General features: G+C 41.5%; 1 protein-coding gene across 2 annotated transcripts in view; it reads left to right on the forward strand.

Annotated features, from left to right (window-relative positions):
• The window catches only part of OLA1 (Obg like ATPase 1), a 488,867-nt gene extending 469,154 nt beyond the window's left edge, over positions 1 to 19,713 (forward strand). For both annotated transcript variants that reach the window (XM_033946390.1, XM_033946391.1), the window contains exon 11: positions 19,196 to 19,713. In XM_033946390.1, coding sequence (XP_033802281.1) covers positions 19,196 to 19,297 — 102 coding nt within the window. In that variant the 3' untranslated portion in view covers positions 19,298 to 19,713. The remainder of the gene's footprint in view (positions 1 to 19,195) is intronic.
• The last annotated feature ends 5,524 nt before the right edge of the window (positions 19,714 to 25,237 follow it).

Here is a 25,237-nt window from a genome sequence, read left to right on the forward strand (position 1 = left end):
TTTCTTGTCCAGGGCTTGACAGACCACAGCTTCAACATCAATCATTAGTGGTATAATCAACCCTTAAAAAAAATCTTCTACTACCAAGGTTTATGCCTCAGCTCCTCCAGGCTGTGAGGGCCGTACTATGGACAAATTTGGTCATAGGCTTTACCAAAATACCATGCTGACGAGCAGGATACTTAATTACAATTTTTATTTTTCCTGTTATTTGAAGTGCTTGATTAGTCAATTACCTAATTTGACCAATATATTCCTTCACACTACCTTGCGGAATATCAACAGCTTGCATCTACTCTGAAACAAACTAGACAATATATAGCAAGGTCAGCCTATGATGCTTTTGAGATGTCATCTAGAGGAGTGTTCTTCAACTGCCGGTCCACAGACCAGTGTCGGTCCGCAGAAATTTTCTGCCAGTCCGTGCAGGGCCGGCGAGATCAGAGGAGCTCTGATGTTTTGCTTCCCAGCTCTCAACAGTACCAATAGCACCTGCAACAGTGCCAATAGCGTCAGCGCAGCAATTCACTTAGGCAGCCTTGGGTCCTTTGATGGGTCGCGCCACCTCTGAGGATAAAGGAAGTTGCGGGCTGCGACTCAGCAAAAGCCCCAAGGCTGCCTAAGTGAATCGCATTGACACTATTGGGGCTGTTGCAGGCAAGTACTGAGGGAAGGGGAGGAAGCCACTGTTGGATGCTGGGAAGCTGCTGGATAAAGGGAGAGCTGCTACTAGACCTGGAGGGAGGGAGAAGGAGATGCTGCTGGGAGGGGAGGAGGGAAGGGGAGAGAGTTACTGCTGGACAGGGGAGGAGGAAAAAAGGAAGGAGACAACTGGCAAGGAGATTAGAGGAGGGGAAGGGGTCAGGGTAGAATGGAGAGATCAGATGAGGGAAAGGGGAGAGACCAGAGGAATGAGAAAGTAGAGAGAGATTGATACTGGGAAGGGGGTCGGCAGAGAAATAAGGAAAGAGGGATAAGGATGCTAGATCTGGTGTAGGAGAGATAAAATTGAAGAGCAGAAAGGAGAGAGGGGAATAGAAAGAAGGCAGATACCATATGGATGGGGGAGAGGGCAGACAGTGGATTGAAGAGACAGAGAGGGCTGATCCTGAAAGGAAGAGAGTGAAAAGAAAATGAAAGCAGAAACCAGAGACAACAAAAGGTAGAAAAAAAATTTTATTTCTATTTTGTGATTAGAATATATCAGATTTGAAATATGTATCCTGCTAGACATATCCTGGTGTTAGACATAACTGGGAACTATCTGCTAGACATATCCTGGTGTTAGACATAACTGAGAACTGCAAAGCCCAGGCAGTGCTTCTTTAGCTTCCAGCTAGCTTAGGGCTCTCTCTGACCAGGGGGCTGTTGCCCTAGTTGCACTCCTCTAACACTATTCCTGTCATATGTGACGACGGTATTCTGTTAGCATGATATTTCGGTGTAGCATTCTGTAATAATTTGGCTTATTCAGTTTCTTGATAGTAGAGGAGATATATGTGAAGGGGAGGGGAAAAAGGGGTTTTGTTGATCTTTGCTCTGTATTATTTGTATTTATAAAATGACAATTGTATAAAATATTGTTTCTTTTTATATTTTAATAAAATACGTTCAATATAAAATCATAACTATTTGAGGCTTGTGCGGATGGGATCAGATGGTTTGCAGGAATCAAGCTCAAAGAGATGGGGTGGTTATGGTGGTTTTTATTTCAGTCTTAGTAGTTTGCTGGTCCATAAAATAATTCTTTTATTTCCACTGGTCCATAGGTGTAAAAATGTTTTAGAACACTGATCTAGAGCATCGGCTATGTCTGTGGTAATGAGACACCTGGCTTGGCTAAGAGTTTCTAATATGGATGTTAATCTTCAGGATCGATTAGCCAATATTCCTTGTCTGGGAGATGAGCTGTTTGGGATTCCATTGAAGCAGCTACACAAAAGTTAACACTGCATGAAACCAGTTGGGATTCTTTGGTCAAATCAAAGGCAAAGCCTTCCATTTCACAACAGTCAACCAAGCCTTCTTATTCATATCAAATGCGTTACACTGCTAAACAACCTCCTCAGAAAAAGCACAAACAGCAGCACTCTCAGAAGCCTCAATCAGCAGCTCCTCAAAAGCCTACTCAGTCTTTTTGATGTGCTTCTTGAGAGCATAGCCATTGTTCCTCTATCTCAGCTTCTTCCTCGACCAATTGAAGGTCATCTGCAAATTTATTACCAGCGTTGGACCCTGATTACAATGGATTCCTAGATGCTCAAAGTAATCAAGGAAAGTTATTCTCTTCATTTTCTTACCATACTTCCAAATCATTTTCCTCCAAGAGAGTCGTCTTCCAATCCTCAGCAGAAGTCCCTTCTTCTTCAAGAAGTAGAAGCTTTGCTTCAATTAAGTGCTTTAGGAGTAGTATAGTTTATTGTTTATTACACTTGATATACCGCCTTAGTTGCAGCACAATTCAAGGTTTTTTACAATAAAATATACCGTATTTTTCGCTCCATAAGATGCACTTTTTCCATCCCCGAAAAGGGATTGGCTTTGCTCTCTAGATCTCAAAGAGGTTTATATGCACATACCAATTCATCCAGCTCACAGAAAATTTCTGCAATTCTGAATTGCCCATCAACATTTTCAATACAAGGTTTTACCCTATGGCCTAGCTTGTTCTCTAAGGGTGTTCACTAAGTGATTGATGGTTGTCACAGCAGCTTTAAGAAATCAAGGATTTCAAGTTTTCCCTTATCTCGACGATTGACTCATAAAAGACATCTCTTCTTAAGGAGTACGCTTCAAAAAATATATGAGCTGACCTTACTTCAGAATATGAACCTGTTTTCGGAGTGTGATCAAAAATTTCTAAGTTACTCAGAGACGTGAAACTCTACAAGGAAGGTTTACACCCTCCTAGGATTGGTACAGAGTTTACTTTCCAGTCATTGCAACTGTTTCAATTATGATCACGCTCCAAGCCAGGGTTCAAAAAATAAAGAAATGTCACAGTCTTTCAAAATGCTTCAAAACATGATGGCGTTCTTTCTTCATATATATTGTCAAACGAACATCACTTGAAATAGATGAGTTATAATACAATAACTTAGCTTTATGAGGGGTTTGGGGTCCCAACGTGGCCCCGTTTCGTTTCCTTCTTCAGGAGACCCAATCATAAATGTAATAAAAGTCCTTTAAAGCTTTCAATGTTTGTTTGACAATATATATGAAGAAAGAACGCCATCATGTTTTGAAGCATTTTGAAAGACTGTGACATTTCTTTATTTTTTGAACCCTGGCTTGGAGCGTGATCATAATTGAAACAGTTGCAATGACTGGAAGGTAAACTCTGTACCAATCCTAGGAGGGTGTAAACCTTCCTTGTAGAGTTTCACGTCTCTGAGTAACTTAGAAATTTTTGATCACACTCCGAAGACAGGTTCATATTCTGAAGTGAGGTCTGCTCATATATTTTTTGACTTAAACACTTTCTGACTTCCCCTTGACTTTAACCAGTACTATCCCTGTGATTTCTATAAGGAGTACGCTTGGCTGCTCAATCAACAATTCTGTTTCCCCAACATTTAGGGTTCAAGATCAATTTTCCAAATCTCAACTTCAACCTTCTCAAAATCTATAGTTCATAGGAACCCTACTCGACACCATACAACTCAGGGCGTTTCTACCACAGCAAAGACAGGACAACCTCATTCAACTTTGCAATTGAGTCTCTCATCTTACATTACATTAGTGATTTCAATTCTGCCATTAACTTGCGGTTCAAGGCGGTTTACAGTATTACATATTACATATGAGGTATTAGGTCAATTGGAGATACATAAGAAGTAGTCTGGAAATTTACTAAGATGGTAAGGATCAGGGAGTGTTGCAGGTGGTGCTTGGGTCAAGTCTGGTTGTGTTAGTTTAGTTTAATGTATTTTTTGAATAGTAGGGTTTTTGTTTCTTTTTTGAAGGTTTTGAAGTCTGTGGTCGTGATTAGTAGGAGAGTTGGTGGTCCAGTTTTGCAGCTCTAGTAGCTAGGAGGTTGTCATACAGTTTCTTTCGTTTGACATTTTTGGTCGGCGGGTAAGTGAATGGTGTGTGGGTTCTCCTGTGTCTAGTTGAGGAGGATTGATTTAGTCAATTATTCCAGTATTCTGGACTGTCTCTGTTTATGGCTTTAAATAGTAGGCAGTAGAATTTGAAGAGTACTCTTGCTTGAACTGGGAGCCAGTGTGTTTCGAGGTATGCCTCTGTGATATGGTCGTATTTCTTCAGCGAGTAGATTAGTCTTAGGACTGTGTTTTGTATTGTTTGAAGTTGTTTTATCATGGATGCTGGGCAATGGGAGATTTAGTATGTTGCAGTAGTCTATTAGTCCTAGGACTAGGGATTGTACCATGATTGTATCATCTCAGCCAGACAAATGATAAGACTGTTAGGTCACATGGCCTCTACAGACCATGTTACCCCCTTCGCCAGGCTTCATCTCAGGACAGCTCAGTGGTCTCTGGCGTTTCAGTGGTCTCAGGCTTTCGATCCATTTTCACTGAAGATTGCTGTGACATCATTGCTACGTCAATCTCTGCAGTGGTGGATGAATTCCTCAAATCTTTCCAAAGAACTGTTGTTTCAAATACTTTCTCATCAAAAGGTTCTGACTACAGACTCGTCAATGTATGCTTGGGGTACTCACCTGGATGGTCTCAGGACACAGGGTCTCTGATCTGCTCAGGAACAGAAGCTCCATATCAATCAATTGAAGCTCAGGGCGATTCAGAATGCTTTGAAGACATTTCAATACAGCATTTCCAATCATGTACTCCTTGTTCGCACAGATATCAGGTTGCCATGTATTACATAAACAAGGAGGCACAGGTTCTCTGACTCAGGAGGCTCAGAAGATTTGGGATTGAGCAATCGCTCAAAACATTTTCCTAAAAGCTGTCTATGTTCAAGGAGCACAAAATGCTCTTGCCGACATAGTCAGCAGATTTCTTCAACCACACGAGTGAACACTTCACTCCAAGGTCGTGCATCAGGTTTTTTTTCTCAGTGGGAGACTTTCTCAGTGGGATGCCCCATCAATTACAAACTGCCTCAATTCTGTTCCAGGCAATACTCTCTTCATCGAATGAAGGCAGATGCTTTTCTCCTCAATTGGACAGACAAATTCCTCTATGCATTTCCTCCAATTCCGCTTATTCTCAAGACACTGGTCAAGCTCAAAGAAGACTTGTCTACCATGATTAATGTGACCATTTATTTTTTTCATCAAAAGGGGACATCTATTAATTGTCAGTCCCGCCCCCCAATCCTGCCCTAGCCCCTCCCCAATCCCGCCCTAGCCCCGCCCCCAATTTCTTCCATTCATTTTTCATGTACACATAATACCTTATTAATTCATAATGGTAACCTTAAAATTAAAAAAAAACTACAAAGCACACTATACGCAGAGAAAATATTAATTATCATTTATATTTGGGGCTTTTCAAAGATGTCAAGGCAAATGACTTTAAAATATGCAATGTCACCTCAGTAACTATAGAAAAATAGACAAATATAGTGCAAAATATAGACAGCAGATATAAATTCTCAAAACTGACACAGTTTGATCACTAAATTGAAAATAAAATCATTTTTCCTACCTTTGCTGTCTGGTGATTTCATGAGTCTCTGTCTATGTATCCTTTCTTTCTTTCTGCACTCAGGCCCAACAATTGTCCCTTTCTATTCCCTCCCTCATTCCTTCCTATGTCCTTTGTGCCCCCAGTGCCTCCTTCCCGTGTCCTTAGTGCCCCATCCCATGTCCTTAGTGCCTCCTTCTCATGTCCTTAGTGCCCCTTCCCATGTCCTTAGTGCCCCCAGTGCCTCCTTCCCATGTGCATAGTGCCCCCAGTGCCTCTGTCCTGTGTCCTTAGTGCCCCCAGTGCCTCCTTCCCATGTCCATTGTGCCCCCAGTTCGTCGGGGAGAAGGCAAGGAGCAGCAGCAGCGGATCAGGGTTTGAATTGGCATGGCAGGGAAGGAAAGTGATCGCCCATCCTGGTGTCCCCACACACAGCTTCGGGATGCTGTCCCTGAAAACAGGACATTTCGGTATCCCGAAGCGGTAGGTCAGGACAACGGGACAGTCGGTCCAAAAATGGGACTGTCCCATTGAAAATGGGATGTATGGTCACCTTAACCATGATCCTAATAGCTCCTTGGTGGCCCAGACAATCATGGTTCTCCCTTCTACTTCAACTGGACATCAGAGATCTGATAACTGTAGATTTTTCCATCTCTTTTCACTCAGAGTCAAAGGTCTCTTTTGCATCCCAATCTACAGTCCCTACACCTAACAGCTTGGCACCTTTTGACATGACCTCAACAATCAATAATCTTTCTGATCCTGTCAGAGCTGTTTTGGATGCATCCTGAAAACTTTCCACACAACAATGTTATCAACAGAAGTGGACATGGTTTTCAGCGTGGTGTGATCTTCATCATCAAGATGCTTCATCCTCATCTGCTTCTTCAGTGTTAGAATTCTGCATCTATCCAACTCGAGCCTTAAAACCACTTCATCTTAGTGCTATCGGTACTTTCCATGTTCAAGTTGATAATAAATCTCTGGCTGCACATCCTCTTATTTCCAGATTTATGAAAGGTCTTTTTAACATAAAACTGCCTTCGGTAATTTGGGATCTTAATGTTGTTCTTTCAAGATTGATGAAGCCTCCATTTGAACCCAATAGACTGGGCAGCCTGTCACCAAAAGAACCATTTCCACTTGGCTTGTGGCTTCTATTTCCTTTTGCTATGCTCAGGCTGGGCTGCAACTCGGGGGTCGTGTTACGGTGCACAGAGTCCAAGCTATGGCAGCTTCAGTTGCATTCTTACATTCCACTCCAATTGCTGAAATCTGCACAGCAGCTATTTGGTCCACAGTGCATGCTTTTACGTCTCACTACTGTCTAGAATCTTTTTCTAGACATGATGCTCACTTTGGCCAAGCAGTTTTACAAAATTTATTCTCTTTATTTGGCCAACTCTCCTTCCATCCCATTGCAGTAAGCTAGGGAGTCCCATATGTGAGAATATGCTGCCTGCTTGTCCTAGGATAAAGCACAGTTACTGTATGAGCAAGAAAGCACAGTTACTTACCTTAACAGGTGTTATCCGTGGACAGCAGGCAGATATTCTCACATTCCACCCACCTCCACTGGTTGGCTTCTTAGCTTGCTTATGGAACTAAAGGGCACAAGCAAGCATCGGGCGGGAAGGCACTCGTGCATGCGTGGTGCGAGCAGGTGCAAAGTTTTTCAAATTTAAAGTGATAGTTCACTTGTCAAACTGTCCATGTCGGGCTCCATTGATGATGTCACCCTTATGTGAGAATATCTGCCTGCTGTCCCCGGATAACGCCTATTACGGTAAGTAACTGTACTTTCTTGCTCATACAATAAATGTAAACACACATAGGTTTGTCAGCTCATCCCAGATCAACCAAATAAGTTGATCCATTTCTGAATTTGCCCAACAACATTCATAAACTTGTGGTTCTAGTCATCTACAAATCCCTGCATGCAGTAGAGCAAACTCAGAACTGGATTAGCCTGTTTGGTCCTGAAACAGAGGGATTCTTAACTGCAAGTGTGTGTTCTACGAAAAGCAAAAATAGCTAGATCTCTCATATTAGTTTTCCTCTTTCTTATTCTATTCTGTGTTTTACTATTACACTTTTAAAATAAATTGAGTGTGCATGCTTTTATGGCAATGTATTTGTAGAATCACAGACCTTCCAGTCTCGCTTCATCAGGTGGCTGTCTCACATAAAAATGGGAAACTTTTGTACAGTGCTGAGGAATTGGGGGTATGCAATGGCAAAAAATCAGATGACTATTGGAATGGTGGGAGTCTGTCACATGACAGCTTACTACTCGGTTTCTTTTCTGTGTGCCACTGTGACCACAAGCTACTTTAAATATTTCAGCTTTCAATTCTTGCTACTGATCTTCCAAAATTGTCTGCTGTGAGGTTTGAAGTTTGTTGCCAATGCCACTGTGTCAGCAGAGAAGAAACTGAATGTTGGATGCTGAGTTTCAGTTAGGAATGCCTTGCTTTGGGGGTGGGGAATGAATTATGATGAGGCAGAGGCTGTGTACCAATAAATCTCCAGCTTCAGCGTGCTTGCCCTTGCCAGTTCTGTAATCGTTTTAGTCAAGGCTTCTGATTTTAGGCTTTATCCGTGTTTATCAGTTAAAACATCTCTGATGCCAACAAAAAAAATCAAAGTAGATGTTTCTGGGATAAACACCAGAAAAACATCACTTCTCTATACTCTCTCATCCCTCCCCTAGCATGTTTTGTATCCTCCACTCAAAATTTGTATCTCTTCTGCATTGATGATGCCAAAGTGACACAAATGTTCATGTTTGATTGCACTGGAAAAGTTACCCAGCCATAGTCCCTGGGGCATGGAAAAACTCATATTTTAATGCCAGAAAAGAACCCTTAATTGGATGCAAAATAAGCACTTAAATGTACAGTTTATAAATACAGTACCTAATAATAGAAGCTGTCGTAATCATTCTTTACATGTATCTGTGTAAATCCTGCCAAGAAAAGGTACGACCTTAGTTAATTAGATTAATAGAACTAGAGTAGCTAAACAAGGTTCAAAAATGAAGTACTAATGGTAATGAAAATCACTTTAAGAATGGGGAATCTTCATATTAGCTTTTTCCACTTTTGGGCTTCCAGCTCAATCAAATCCACTTTTTGTTGGCTATGAGTAAAAGTAAATGATGGCAAATAAATAGAAATGCTGCCCCAAAATAATTTACCCACTTTGGGTAAATGCATGTAGATTCTCTTGTGACATGTCATACCCATTCGCTCTTGTCCTCACTGAACCTTTCAAAGTTGTTTCCATAACTTTTAGGGTTGTAACTGCTGCTCTGTGCAGGTTACTCCTGTGCTACATCTCTGTCCACCTGTAGGGATCTTCTGCATTTTATTTCTTTCTTTTAATTTTCAATTCCTTTGCTATTGTTATCTCCACTCAGTTAGACAGGGTATTCCAGACCTCCATCACCTTTCATTGAAAAAATATAGATACACATTTTTCTTGAGGCAACCCTCTTGAAACCTCTTCTTGCCCCTCCCCCCAACACACACATCTTGTGCAATAATAGTGCTTTTATATCTGCATTAAATCACAGCTTAATTTACTGCAGGAGACACTAACCTGTAGTATATGAATAACACAACTTGCTATCAACTTTGCAAGCTGTATTTTTCTGTTCTTGGGGGTATCTTAAAGGTGCCTGTGTTCTAAAAGTGACATGCAGATCTCCCCCACCACAAAACCTCACCACAGACTTCCAGTCAAGTCCTCCATCATCCTTTCCCCCTCTTCCTCCCCAAGATTGACCATAGTTTTTTGTTTTTTTTTTACGTCTAGTAGCTGAGACCAAATCAATCCCTAGTAATTCTTGTCTGCAAGTTTCTGGTGTAAAATGGCACTGGTTGACCTCTAGTTGTAGTCTTGTGATATTTATGTTAGTGGTCAAGCTGCCAAATACATACTATGGAGGGAAAAATAATGCCAGCTCAAATAATGTAGCTTGCGAAGTTCATCAAAATGTTGTGCTATTTCATTTGCATAGCATGAGGTGCTTTGCATCTCATTATTTACTAAAATGTATTATGATAAAATTAAGGTAGAACAAAGAGCAGACCAAATTGGTATATGAAGCAAAAAGAAATTTAATGTGACCAAAAAGCATACAACGATACCTTTTTATTAGTCTAACTTAACTTGTTGACTAGCTTTCAGGGGCCAAAACATCTTTACATAGGTCAGGATAATATACCATAACAGCAGTTTACTGTCCCAACCTGAGGAAGAAGATTTTGGCCTCCGAAAGCTAGTTTGTATGTCATCAAGTAAAAAGGTGCCTCCTTATTATCCATTTTTTCTTTTATTTTTATTTATTAACCTTTAATGTGGACAAATACGGCTTCCAAATTTTTTCACCTAAATTAGAAATAAACTAGTCAATATTCAACCAACAGTGGTCAGTATTTCTTTAAATGATGACCATTGCCAGCTAAATTAGCATCAGATATTCAGTGCTGGGCTATGTTTGGGCACCAGTGTTGACTGTCTGGTTTTTACTAGATGTAATCACTGCCACAACCTTTACAGGTCCTGCTGATATTCATTGGGACCCACATAATATACTTACACAGGTCTGAGCTGATTACCTCGGACCTGTGTAAGAGGATTAGGCCTTTTTCTTTGCTTCTCCCAATTCCAGTCCTGTCTCACAAACCCTTCTTTCTCAGTACCAGATCCCACTGCTTTGACAACTTCCCCCAATAGTGCACACCCCATCCAATACCAGACCTCTGCTTCCCAGCACCTTCCAACAGTAATGCACACCTGATCCCAGTACCTTCTAACAATAGTGCAACCACCACCATCCCACCCTCACTCCCTAAGGCCCATCTTTAGCTCCCTGGTAGTCCAGTAGAATCTGTTGGGCAGGAGTGAACCCCATTCACTTTTCATCATAGTTGCATCTAGTAGAAAATGGCGGTCACGAGCTCTAGACTAGTCTTGTGGTATTACCATTAGAGGTCAATCTTCCATTTAAGGGCTTCCTATTTATGGGGTCCTATTTGATCACTTAACTATGTAGATGCCAGCACCGAATATTGCCAGCACCCACATAACTCCTGACTTATGCTCACCTCCATCTCCAGAATGCCTTTTTCCTGCCTGCTTTTCAAAAGGACAGTCAGAGCTGATATTTAGAGGGGAGCGCTAGAGAGCCCAAACAGCATGGAGGCTTGAGACACAAGCTCCCGCCAAAAACTCCGCTAATTGAACATTTACTCATAATATTTTTTTGAGAAAGTGCGATTCCAGACATGCAAATGATTCCTAACCCCAAACTGGGTAAAACTGAAGCAGCTTTTGAGGTTTCTTCCAGCGCTAAGAGACCAAAACCAGATCCGCCATTTCCCACCAAAGGCGAGTGGGGACAACACGGCCACGGTGAATGAACAACTCCAGCATATATCTAATATGCTCACAGAAAGTAAGGACGACATAAAGGACATTAAAAATGAAATCATGAATTTAACCTCTATGTCTGCCCTGGATGCTAAGCTGCTTACCTTGGAGAAGAAAACCACGGCTATCGACGAACTTGCTACCAATCAGAAAATTGATCAGCGTGCCCTGCACGCACTGGAAATGCAGCAGGAGGACTTTAGCAATCAGAATCGCAGGAACAATCACTGGCCTACATGAGGACATGGAGGGCTCTGATGCCTGCAAATTTTTTGAGAACTGACTCCCCAAGGTACTCTTGCTGAAGTTTGAGCGGGTGCTAGAGGTAGTGCAAGCTCACCGAGTGCCAACTAAATCTCCCTCCAGATCTCAGCTGGCATTGCCAATGGTGCTGAAACTATTGCAGTTTCCACACGTGGCGGCGATTCTCAACAAGATGAGGTCTCTACATAAAATTGAATGGTAGGGCCAAACTATTTATATTTCCGCCGATTTCACCAAGGCTATGGCTGAGAAGCGCCAAATATTTTTGGCCCTGCGGCCTCGTATGCGTGCGCTTGAGGCATGTTTTGGCCTCCTATCACCGGCGCGATTTAAGATCACATATCAGAACCGGACCAAAATCTACACTGACCCGAAGGAGGTGGATCGATTCCTGTGTGAACAAGAAGATCTTCAGCGCATGGACAGTTAATGTCCTCAGGGATATGTTATTGGATCTGCTTTCTCTAATGTCACTGCTTATGAAGATGTGATTATTAAGGTGTTGTGTTTACTCTGCCATTAACAGGGTTGTGAGCGAAATGTTCTATTATTAATGTGTTTGTGTATTATCATCACACTGCTCTCTCCGTGTTGTTGGTGTGGGCTTGACTTGGACCTTCCTGCTGTGGTTGCCTCTGCCCCTCTGGAGGCCTATGGGCCGCCTTTTTTGCGGAATGGGTACAAGGCACTTGTCTTGTGGGCGGGCGGGAGTTTGGTTGTGTGTGGGGAAATATGCTTGTGAGTATGTATGGGGTTTTCTTGTTTTTGGTACAGTTCTTTCAAATCTTTTTTGCTTCTTTACAAGCTAGGATGAGAAGTCTGATAGATTCTGGTGTACAGTTCCATGTGTTCATCCCAAATGTCACTATGTATGTCCCAGCATTGATTACATGTGATGGCGGCCTGTAAAGTTCTTTCTTTGAATATCAGAGGTATTAATCATCCCATTAAGAGAAAGAAAATGTTACTATACTGCAAACACCAGTCTGCTCAGGTAGTCTTTCTGCAAGAAACGAAATTAAATACTTTTGAATCCCCCCAATTAAAATGTGATTGGATCTCGTTTCTTCTTCCCTGCTTTTCTCATAAGGGTGGGGTCACCATTCTGCTTGCCAAGTGACTGCAATATACTTTCTTGCATTCCTCACATGACAATCAGGGGCGATGGGTGACGGTAACACTTGAACTAGCCAAACAACGGGTCACTTTTTTCACGGTATATGGTTCCAATCAGGCAGCTCCCGCGTTTTTCCATGGTTTGGTGAAGGAACTGGCTTTCATTACTACTGATTATTTTATTCTGGGCAGTGATTGGAACCTGGTTCTAGATTGTCACCTGGATAGACGTTCCCAGGCTTCCTAACGACCTCCAACAAATCACCCTCTCTTACTGGATATCATTCAGTCCGTTGGGTTGGCCGGTGTCTAGTGACTCTTTCATCCAAAAGATATCGAGTTTACATTCTATTCAGCTCCTCCTTCGTCTACAATGCGCTTGGACTATTTTCTTCTCTCTACTTCGCTCTTGCACTCTGTGTGGGATATGTCTATTCTTTCCTGTCCTCTATCAGATCACTCAGCGATTCTCTTACATTTACACTTGCCTGCTACCACCCCTCACTCTTCTTGGTGGCGCTTTAACACTGCCCTTCTGCAAGATGATACTTTTCTCACAAAAGTAGCTGCCTGGACTAAAGATTTTCTATGTCTTAACGATACCCCAGATATGGCATATCAAACCATATGGGATACCTACAAAGCCTACCTGCGCGGGGAAATAATAGCTTATTCTGCTCATCTCAACAAGGAGCGTAAGTGTCAATTGACTGACTTAGATGTTCAGATAAAGCAATTAGAAGTTCGATTCCATGCTTCCCCTGCTGCTTCTGGTATGCTGCAACTATGCAAACTCAAATTTCAATATAATGCTATTTTGTCTGAGCAGGTGGGTATCCTTTTGTTGCATGAGAGGGGCCACATATTATGAACATCGCAACAAGGCAGGCACAATGTTGGCCAACAACTTAAAACATATAAAGAGAACTTGTAAAATTCAGGCACTTAAGGCCTCTGATCACTTGTTAACTGATCCACATGCCATAGCAGATCATTTCCGTTCCTTCGGTGAAAAGTTGTATACCTCAGGGGTCCGCCCGACCTAGGACCAATTGGCTAATTTCTTTAAAGATCTTACTCTGCCGCCTCTCCTCCCCACCCCCACCCCCGGTGCTCAATATCCTTAATAGGCCTATCACCAGTGTGGAAATAGGGGAGGTCATAGCGTGCTTAAAGAAGAGGAAGGCGCCTGGGGGAGATGGGTACTCCCTAGAATTTTATAAAACCTTTCAATCGCTACTGATTCCTCAGTTATATAGCTTGCAAGTCTAGTGGTTTTCCCTATACCCTGTGGGACAGGATCCTGGCTAGGCCTAGTTGCTTCGTTGAATCCCAGTCCCAAAGTTTAAATAAAGGTGGTGGAACACAGCACTCAGTGCCTCCCAAGAATTGCACACTGAGATTTCCTGGTTGATCAAAACAAAACACTTTAATGGAAAACAAAACTCCAAACACAATTTCAGAAATGGCACGAGCAAAAAGGACAGGATTCCATGAATGCAATTCATTCCTCATAGGAAGCAAATAAGTCTCACTTTAGCACAAGCCGTGCTTTTAGAGTCAGTCCAGTCCATCTACAAAAAAGTCCTTAACTTTTCCTTTTGGCCTTACTAAGGGCCTAACAAAACAGTACATGCACCAAAACACTTGTTCTCTGAAAATGCTCTCTCTGGCTCTGGCTGTGGCCCTGTTGGGTAGAGCCGAATTCCCAACAGGCTGGGATGAGATAAGCCCGTACACCACAGGTGTTGCCGCCCTCCCAAGAGACAGGCTCAGGTTTTCCTTCTTCAACCCCCAAGCACAAGTCAGAGCAGTGCACAAGCTACTCCCCAAAAATAAAACACAAATTCAAAAACTCCCATGAGGGAAAAGAAAAACTGCTGGGCTTAACAGCCTACTCACAGTCCATTAAATGTTCTTCCCAGTTAGGCAAGACATAGTCCTCCTGGCATTCCATGTCATAGTCCTCAGGCTGGGCTTCTGCGAATGGTTTGGTCTGGCTGGCTTCCAGTTCCTCCATCTCCCAATCCTCAGGGAAACTTCCTTGTGCTGGCCATGGTTCAGCTGGAAGGACTGGCTTCCTTCCCAGCTTCTGTTCAGCTCCTTGTCCCAGCTGTCTCTCCTCTTTATCTGACGAGGAAAGCTCAGTAAAATGGGAACATCGGCAACAAGCCACGCCCCTTCCTAGCAGGGTTAGACAGACTCTTAAAGGGCCCTGTCTTCTCCATATCAGCCTGAGCTCTGGGCACTCTTAAAGGGACGGCCTCCTTCCTAAAGTTGTACACAGGATTTTTACACTGTTCAGGATGTTTCCTATACCTGGTAACAGGGTTTTTAATGAGGCTTACAGGGACTTTCTCCTTGTTTCTAGTAGGGCTAGCCAGATCCCTGTTCTTACTAAATTACAGTTGCAAGATATTTGCAAAACTTCTTGCAGAGAGACTGGCTATAGCACTCCCTTTGCTCATCTTTCCTATGTAGTGTGGTTTTGTGAAGGGTCATTTGACCTCTGATAACTCCAGGATTTTTTGTCATGTTTTGCAGGCTGCTTAAAATATTTCCACTCCTTCTTGCGTGATGTCACTAGACGCTGAAAAAGCTTTTGATTACGTGGAGTGGAAGTATTTGTTCCATACTATGAAGTGGTTTCAGCTGGATGATGTTTTCATTGATATGATACATCTCCTGTATGCCAACCCTAGGGCCAGATTGAATGTTGATGGTTACTTATCCCCTTATTTCTTCCTTACAAGGGGAACGCGGCAGGGTTATCCCCTGTCACCCCTCTTATTCAATGTGGCCCTGGAGCCCTTGGAATTTCATGGTATATAGGTGGGACCCATGGAGATCCGGGTTTCAGCTTTTGCTGACAATGTACTTTTATATATTTCCAGACCGGAGGATAGTCTTCTGGCCATTCTTTCTCTTCTCACTGCTTTTGGACAGCTTTCAGGCTATACCATCAGTTGGAATAAGACTGAGGTCTTCTCCCTGAACATCCATTGCACTCAAGCCATGATTGACTCTTTTGGCCTCACTTGGTGCTCTTCTGATCTCAAATATCTGGGAATCCGATTCTGTCATACTTGGCAGGATACGGTTGCATTGAATGTTACTCTATTGCTCACTAAAATTAAGTCTGTGTGCTCAATAGTCTCCCTTGCGCTTAACGTGGTGGGGCCGGTTAGAAACTATCAGTATGATATTCACACCTCAGATATTGCATGTTCTCCAAATGCTCCCTTTGCCATTTCCTTCCACTTCTTTAAATCTATTGATAGGATTTTAACTACCTATCTTTGGAATGGGAAACCTTCCAGAATTGCCCTATCCACGCTCAAGAAACCTTGGCATAAAGGAGGGGGGTGTCAATTTTCCCCATTATTCCTCCTACGTGACTGCAGCCCTAGTCTGCAGTGCTTGTAAATGGTTCCTTCCCAGGGATCAGAGCAACCTCCCATACTGGGTTATGTTGGAAGAGCACCTAGTGACTCCTTATTCTTTGGCTAGAGTGTGTTTCTCTAAACATGTCCCCTGTCTTCTGCAGTGGGTAGTCCTCAACACTACCCAACAGGCGATCTTTAGCCTTGGTGGTCAACTTCCACACACTTTGTTCAATTGTATTCACTCCCCTATCTGGGGCAATCCCAGCATACTTATAAGGAAGCGCACTGTATTTTGGCCTACCTGGATTTGACATGGGATCTAGTATCTACGAGATATTATTGTTGATCATACATTAATGTCATTTCCTCGGCTGCAAGCCTTGTATGGGTTACCCCCTCACCAGGTCTATAGATATCTACATCTATGCCAAAGTATCTATGCTGTTTTTGGTTCTCATTTAGCCACCCTCCGATTTGGCTCTGATTATTATGCTCCCTTGTTGATTCAGTGGAGTACCAGATCTCATGTGATTTCTGTTATTTATGGTACCCTTGTCTCCTCGGTAGCTGCCCATTCCCTGCCCATTCAGCGGTTGTGGATGCAGGATCTATCCTGTACTTTCTCTGAGAGACAATGGTTTCGGATGTGGCACTCCTGTAATTTTCCTTTACATTCAGCCTCTGTTCTTCAATCTCTGTATTTTGTCCTCCACAAGTCTTTCTGGACCCCAGTCAAGCAGCAGCAGGTCACTCCGAACTCTACCGCATGTTGCTGGTGCTGCTCTGCAGCTGTAGGCACCTTCCAACACATGTTGTTTGATTGTATTTTTGTTTCCAGCTTTTGGTCGGAAGTGTGGGACATTGTCAGTACTATTTTGCCTCTTCAGGGTGCTGTATGCTATGATCTGGTTGTGCTGCATTCAATGCTTCTGGAACCCTCTCTTACTAGAGAAAAAAATATAATTGTAAACGTATTGTAAATAATAATAGCAGCAGGGATTCATTCACACCACAATGACAAAAAGAACAGTTGACAAAATCATAAAAAAACAGAGAAAAAATAAACCTCAATTGTGGGCTGCCGGGACTACACAAGTGCCCTAAGCCCCCCCACATCATCACGGGTTTATAAAAAAACTCCGTACAAATATAAATCACTTTCATACATTGAAGTATAATCTCAGAAAATTTTCAAAAGGTAAGTATCAAAAATTTCAAAATCTTTAGTGATTTAATTGACAACGTTCAAAAATGTCTTATAAACAAGTGATTATGTCCCAAACTCACTATACTGTGGCAATCAGCTCAGCTGTAAGCAATTCAAGATGGTTAAGTAGCGTAGCTGTAAAACCCGAGTATCAAAATCTCTAAGAAAATCTATCACTCATCTGAAGGTGAAATCATTCTTCGTCCCGACAGAAAAGACTTTCTGTTTCGCTTGAAAACAGGCTACTTCAGGGGATCCATATTAGATAGGTTACTTCCACGCTTCTCAGCAGCATAACGTGTGTAGTCCCGGCAGCCCACAATTGAGGTTTATTTTTTCTCCGTTTTTTTATGATTTTGTCAACTGTTCTTTTTGTCATTGTGGTGTGAATGAATCCCTGCTGCTATTATTATTTACAATACGTTTACAATTATATTTTTTTCTCTATTGAATACGATTGTACCTCTATTATACTTAGTTGATTTAACCCTCTCTTACTAAACATCACTCAACTTTGTTTGATATCCTGCTAGCTTTGGCTATCAAGACTCTGCTACTTCATTGGAAACAGCAGACTTTGGTATCTACCTCTCAATGGTGGCACATGGTTCTCAATGCTTATCACTATGAATTCCAAGTGGCTGAATAATGAAGATCCCTGTCTACCTTTCATCGGATCTGGTCTTCTCTGCAATTGTATTGTGCTCGTTGATCACCTGAGTGGCTGAACTTTGGTCTGGCACCTGTACTTTCTCAATATATTCTTGTACTGTATACCTTGCATTATCTTTGGTACTCACTTGTGGGTACTCTAGATCTCTGTGCCTTTGATTGGCTTCTGACTTCTCATGTCATTGTGTTTTCTTTGCCTTACGGTTTTCTCGGATGTTGACTGTACCATGTTCTCTTGTTTTGTATTATGTTTTGTTCTCCAATAAAAAAGATTGACTTAAAAAAAAAAGAGCTGATATTCAGTAGCACTGCCTGGTTGTATGCTGCTGAATATTTGTAGCCAGCCCACTGAGCATGATTTAGGCTTGCAGGAATCCCCTCTGCCTGTTTAAATGGCTTTGAATATCAACTAGAAAATTCTTTTTTCTATCTTTGTTGTCTGGCCACTTAATTTTTTTAATTATGTAGATCCCAGTCTCTGGTTACTGCTGTCTTGTCTTCATTTAGCTGTTTCCAAAGGTTTCCTGTCCATTTGTCATTTATCACCCTCCTGTCTTTTTCACTTCCTCTACTATATCCAACTCCAACACTGATCTGTTCTTTTCAGGTTTCTTCCATTGTTACCTTCCTCTCGTTCTACTTGGTTTTCATTCACTCTAAATATACTATTTTCACACTCTGTCTTTTTAATCCTTCTGCCTACAGTTTTCCATTTCTTTCCCTCACCTCAACTCTACCATTCCTCTTATTCCCCAGTATTGCCCTGCCTCTCTCTCAACTGCATTGTCTCTCATTCTTTCTCTGTTTCCCCTTCCCCTGAAATTACCTATGTCCTACTTATCATTCTCTCTGCAAGGAACTCCCCTACCCCTATATGTCCTGTCTGTGTGTCCGAACTAGATTGTAAGTTCTTCAGAGAAGGGACCGTATATTTCATGTCAAATGTGTACAGCACTGCATTGGCCTTTCAACGCTATAGAAATGTTAAATAGTAATAGTAGACTCTCTCCCCCACCTATCCTATGAAATATTTTGCCCTTCTATCTGTCTGTCTCTCCAACCATCCAGCATTGCCCAGCTACACCCAATCTGTGCCACCAAACATACCTACCCCCTGTCCTAAAAAATAAGTTTTATGTTTTAGTGCTTGGGTCACATGTGCTCATTCAAAAACCACTGTGGCACTCCTGAACATGCCCCATGGCAGTGCTTTTTGAATGTATGGTAAGCATACATTAGTGCTTACCACAGCTTAGTAAAAGGACCCCAAAATGGGTTAAAAAGTAGTTTTAAGTTTTTATAAGTTAGACATTTCAGAAGTGCAGTACATACAACATATAATATCCATACATGATAATATGGGAATGCTTGAGATATTCAGGTGGGCAAAGGTTTTAATGAAACTCAAAATAACTTCTGTTTATTTTTATTGTGAATTCTGACCTGTCAAATCATGTTTTCACATCTTTTTTCTGTGTGTTTGTTTTCAGGCCGCTGGGAAATACAGACAACAAGGGAGAAATTACATTGTGGAAGATGGTGATATAATCTTCTTTAAATTTAATACACCTCAACAGCCCAAGAAGAAATGAACTATAGACATCTGCTCAGATGTAAACCGTGCTGCTTCAGGAGCAAATGAATTTGTATTTAGACAGAAATATCTGTAAACAGAAATCACACACATCTAGAGGAATAAAGACTCCCCTCACAAAAGAAATTACTGCTGTTTGTTTTGAATTAGAATATGGCACCTCTAGTGAACGTACCAGTTCAGTAAATGTGAACAGCTTTGCTTTTCAGACAATTAAGATCCTACTCCAAATTGTAGAAGCTTTTCAGGAACCATATTACTCTCATGGCACTTCATTAATCTCCATCACGTATGCCAAGCCTGACACATTTGACAGTGAGGACAATGTGGCTTGCTCCTTTTTGAATCTACAGATAATGCATGTTTTACAGTACTCCAGATGTCTACACTCAATAAAACATTTGACAAAACCAGGCTTGGTGTGTTTGGGGATGTCTGTATTGACTGACTGTGGTGTGCTGAATGCGATACGGCACCTGCTGGATGCTGATTACAGACTTTTAAGACGTGTATGATACAGTAACTGGCAGTGTGGGGCTGCTGCAATTGTACCTTCAAAGATTAGGTTGCTAAATAAAAAAGTTAATGATGGACTTTCACAAAATGATTATAGTAAGAAAATAGCAAAAACAACAATAAAAAAGAAGCTTTCTATGTAGTGGTGACCAAAGAAAGACAAGTACATTTGTTGAGAAAAATGAAAGCTGGAAAGCCCTATTTTCTTTGCATCACTGGGAAAAGATTACATTATTTTTTACCATTATGCCTTAAAATAATTAATTCAGGGGTTGGATTCTTTGGTGTTTGGAATACTGGTAAGATCATTTTGAGTTGGGCACTGACCTGGTAGTCTAGGTCAGTGGTTCTCAAACCACTGGCCAGTCAGGTTTTCAGGAGATCTCTAATGAATGCACACAATAGAGATTTGCCTATGATGGAGGTGACAGACATGGGAATCTGTCTCATGCATATTCATTAAGGAAATCCTGAAAACCCAGCTGGCTGGTGGTTCCCCAAGACAGGTTTGAGAACCACAGTTGTAGGTCACTTGCTGCAGTTGCTGAAACAACTGCTGTGCTACATGTAAGATTCAGACAGAGGGTCTCTCTTCAGCCCTCACAGAGTATCATGAGGCTTCTGGAAATAGATGGCAATAGGGGAAAACCATTCAAGATGAACACTTGCACCTGCTGGAAGATAAGCTTAAATCAGTGTTTTCCAAGTCAGTTCTGGAGTACCCCCCCCCCCCACACACACACGCACACACATTTTGCCAGTCAGGTTTTCAGATTTCTATAATGAATATGCATGAAAAGATTTGCATAGAATGGAAGCCATGTATGCAAATCATTCTCATGCATATTCATTGTGGATATCCTGAAAACTTGACTGACCCGGGACTGACTTGGGAAAACACTGTGCTATACTGAAAGTCATATGGGCATTTCCTTCAGGTGCTAATGAATAAACTATCCAGGCAGTCCCTTATGGAAACAAAGCAGCCTTTATCAGGAGAAAAAGTCATAGTCATTAAAAATGGCATAGTTTATATGGCAACTGTCTCTTTCTGAAGTGTTTCCAGTGTCGTTAGTTGTTCATCTCTGTTTCTATATTCATGTTACATAATGAAATTCTTTGAAGATCTGTAAGTTTCAGTGGATGAATTTTGGACTGTGGAAACAATTTGAAAATTTAGAGTAAGGCAGTTGTTTAATCTAATCTTTGATTTTATATACCGATTCATCCCTTCAAGAGGGCTCGACTCAGTTAACAAAATATTAATGAAATATACAAGAGATTAGAGCAGAAACACTAACGTTTATGCCCAAAAAATTTTTATCTTTTATGGTCAATTATTTGAGGAAGAAGAGTCAGTAAATTCTGAAATAAGTAAGGGCTCCTTTTACTAAGGTGCGCTAGCGTTTTTAGCGCACGCAGCAGATTAGCGCGTGCTAACCCCACGCTACGCGGCTAGAACTAACACCAGCTCAATGCTGGCATTAGCGTCTAGCGCGCAGCATTGTAGCATGCGCTATTCCACGCATTAATGCCCTAACGCAGCTTAGTAAAAGGAGCCCTATGTCTTCAATGTTTTACGAAAAATGGGTAAATGAGAGAGAACTCTAACTATAGAAGGAAGGTCATTCCAAATTTTTACGAATAAAAATGAAAATGATCGACAGAAATTGTCCATAGTTTTTATTCTCTTAGCAGTGGGAAAGCCAAGTTTAAATTTCTGAGAGCTCCTAGAGTTACAGATTTCTTGTAAATTAAATGAAACAGAAACCAAAGGAGAAAAAATACCATATAGGATTTTGAAAATTATAGTTGCACACTTAAATTGGATCCTCCAATAAACAGAAAGCCAGTGAAGGGATCATATTAATGTTTACCATATATCAATTTGGCCGCCATATTCTGGATAAGTTGTAGCCTCTTCAAATTGCATTTACTTAAACAAACATAAAGCGAGTTGCCATAGTCCAACTGAAATAGAATAATAGCCTGAACCAGAACTGCAAAATGTTGCTGAAAAAAAATGACGTACTCTTCTAAGCATCTTTAGACTAAAAAAGCATTTTTTTTCTTACATTATAGATAATGAAAATGAGGAATCTAAAATAAAACCCAGAATTTTAGATGAGAAGTCAATTTTCAGTAAATCACCAGAGGCTAACAAAACTGAATTAGGCAACTGTTCAATTTTTGGTCCAAACCATAATAATTTTGTCTTAGTGGTGTTTAATTTCATGCACAGTGAAAATGCCCAATCTTTGATTCTTAAGATGTAAGAATTAATATCTGATTTCAAACTATTCAGAGAAGGGTCAACTTCTAACAAGATAAAGATATCATCTGCATAATTATAAATTGTTTCAGTTGGAAATAATTTCAGAGACTGCAAAGTAGTCATATAAATGTTAAACAAAATAGGAGACAGTGGTGAGCACTGCGGCACACCACAAGCAGAGGTCCTTATAGGTGAAAACTTGCCCTCATTATGAACTTGATACAATATTAACAATAAAACTCCTTTAAACCAATCTAATACTTTTCCATTGAGACCAATATTAGCTAATAATTGAATCAAAATATTATGGTTAACGACATCAAAAGCCGCTGATAAGTCAAATTGCAACAAAATTGCATATCGACCCTGAGACAAAAGATCCTGAATTTTCGCTCCCAATGAAATCAGTAAAGTTTCTGTACTATAGTTTGTGCGAAACCCATGCTGAAAAGGGAGCAGATTTGAAAATTTATCCAGATATTCTGAAAGCTGTTTGGAAACAATAGATTCAATTAATTTAGTCACTATTGGTATGTTTGCTATAGGACGATAACTAGCAGGAACAGTCGGATCTAAATCTGTATTTTTCAACAATGGAGAAAGTACAATATGTCCCTTATCAACTGAAAAATGAGCATTGGAGAGTAAAAGGGGATAGATTCTGTATAAAAATAGGGAAGTTCTTCTTCACCCATAGAAACATAGAAAGTGACGGCAGATAAGGGCCAAGGCCCATCAAGTCTGCCCACACCAATGACCCTCCCTACCTCCCTTTGCGAAGAGATCCCACCTTTCGATCCCATTTAGCTTTAAAATCAGGCACACTGCTGGCCTCAATCACCTGCATCGGAAGACCATTCCATCGATCCACCACCCTCTCGGTGAAGAAGTATTTCCTGGTGTCGCCATGCAATGTCCCTCCCCTGATTTTCCATGGATGCCCTCGTGTTGACGTGGGTTCCTTGAAGAAGAAGATATCCTCCCCCACCTCGATACGGCACGTGAGGTACTTGAATGTCTCGATCATGTCCCCCCTCTCCCTGCGTTCCTCTAGGGAGTAGAGCTGCAATTTATTCAGCCGTTCCTCATACGGGAGATCCCTGAGCCCCGTGACCATCCGTGTGGCCATTCGCTGGACCGATTCAAGTCTCAGCACATCTTTGCGGTAATGTGGTCTCCAGAATTGTACACAGTATTCCAGATGGGGTCTCACCATGGACCTATATAATGGCATTATGACTTCGGGCTTACGGCTAACGAAACTCCTTCGTATGCAACCCATGATTTGTCTGGCTTTAGATGAAGCTTTCTCCACCTGAGTTGCAGTCTTCATGTCCTCACTGATGATTACCCCTAAGTCTCGTTCCGCTACAGTTCTCTCTAGGATCTCACCATTAAGAGTGTAAGTCTTACATGGATTTTTGTTGCCAAGGTGCATGACCTTGCATTTTTTGGCATTGAAGTTTAGTTGCCAGGTCCTGGACCAATTCTCCAGTAGGAGTGGTGGAAAGCTGGAATGCTCTTCCGGAGGCTGTTATAAGTGAAAACACCCTCCAGGGATTCAAGACAAAGTTAGACAAGTTCCTGCTGAACCGGAACATATGCAGATAGGGCTGGTCTCAGGGCACTGGTCTTTGACTAAGGGGCCACCACGGGAGCGGACTGCTGGGCACGATGGACTACTGGTCTGACCCAGCATCGGCAACTTCTTATGTTCTTATCTAGGCTGGAAAAGGATCGAGTAAACATTTCTTTTTTCCAAATTTTGCACAAAGATTTTTTAATTGACTTTCTGTCGTCAAGTCTGGACCATTCGGGTTTTTATCTGCCATCATCTACTATGTCAAAAGTACACCAGTATCTATTTGCTGGAATATTATCTTCAAATAGTTCGGAAAATGGAGGAACAAATGAATCTAAACTATTAGTAAATGAAGATATTATTGTTAAGATTTTGTCATTGAAAAAGGTTGCCAGTTTATCAACAGAAAGTATTTGAGTATTAGTACATGGTTGCTTTTCTGTAGTTTCTCTTTGTGTGTGTAAATTATGTATTATAAAGACTGTGTGACTGAAAAGAAACTCAAATCAGATTATATGATAGCACCTGTCTTTTCCACAAGCCTACAGTGGAATAAAAAGCCAAGAGAAAATGAAGAGGAAGGTAGAGGATTAGAATTCCAAAGTAAATATATTATTTTGCAGTTTGCAGTGCCTGTCCTGGTCTGTTGGACAGATGCTTCTCTGAAGCGCCTTAAGTTCTGTCCCACAAAGAAACTGCACTGGGTGGGATTTGCTTTATATTGTTTTCTTCTCCCTGTAGAAGTAGCCAAGCCTGTTTCAGAAGCACTGCATGAAAGAATATGTCCCAGAGGGACTACATTCTTAGGGGTAACCACGGAATAACAGGTTTGAAGCACTCAGACCACCATTTTTTTCTGCAGAAGTACTGTCCTTTAAGTTTGTCCCAGTATTGGTGTTTGTGCTGAAATGCACAGTACTGTGACCTGATCTACACAGCTTGCTTTTTTCACATTTTATAAAACTAATGCTAATTCTGTGTTTCATGGGATAGAGTGACTGAGTTTATTAGTGAACATTGGAATGGAGGAGCAATCTGGTACTTAGATCAGGCTGCAAACCACAGAAGTCAGGGCTCAAATCCTGCTCCCACTCTGCTTTTTGTGATCATGGGTTAGTCACTTTACCGTCTATTGTACAGCATTGACTGTGCATCCACTCAGACAGGGGACTAACTTGTGCATCTTAACCTTGAGCTCAGATTTAGAAAGGCAAGTAATTAAGGGGTTCTAATGTGTAGTGCAGGGTGCAGGACTTAGGTGTCCCACGGTAGTTCTGGGATTGGCGCACACTATGCACATTGTAAAATAATTTATTTTTTTGCACTGGGGGCTTGGAGCAGAGTAGATGTGTTCTGTGCTAATCAGTGGTTAGCAGCCCTTACAGTCTATAAATTAGGTGGTGGTGAGGGCTCAAACACTAATGGAAAAATTAGCATGTGATCATTAATATGGAAAATGGGCTATTTTATCACTGCATTAAAAGTTGTCTCAGCACGTGGGAAAGACCTGTACTAGGGATAGTGCAGGCCACTTTTTAGCGCTGTTTGGCAAAAGGGCCCCTGTA

This window comes from Geotrypetes seraphini, chromosome 5 (genome assembly GCF_902459505.1).
Source record: "Geotrypetes seraphini chromosome 5, aGeoSer1.1, whole genome shotgun sequence".
Lineage (NCBI taxonomy): Eukaryota > Metazoa > Chordata > Amphibia > Gymnophiona > Dermophiidae > Geotrypetes > Geotrypetes seraphini.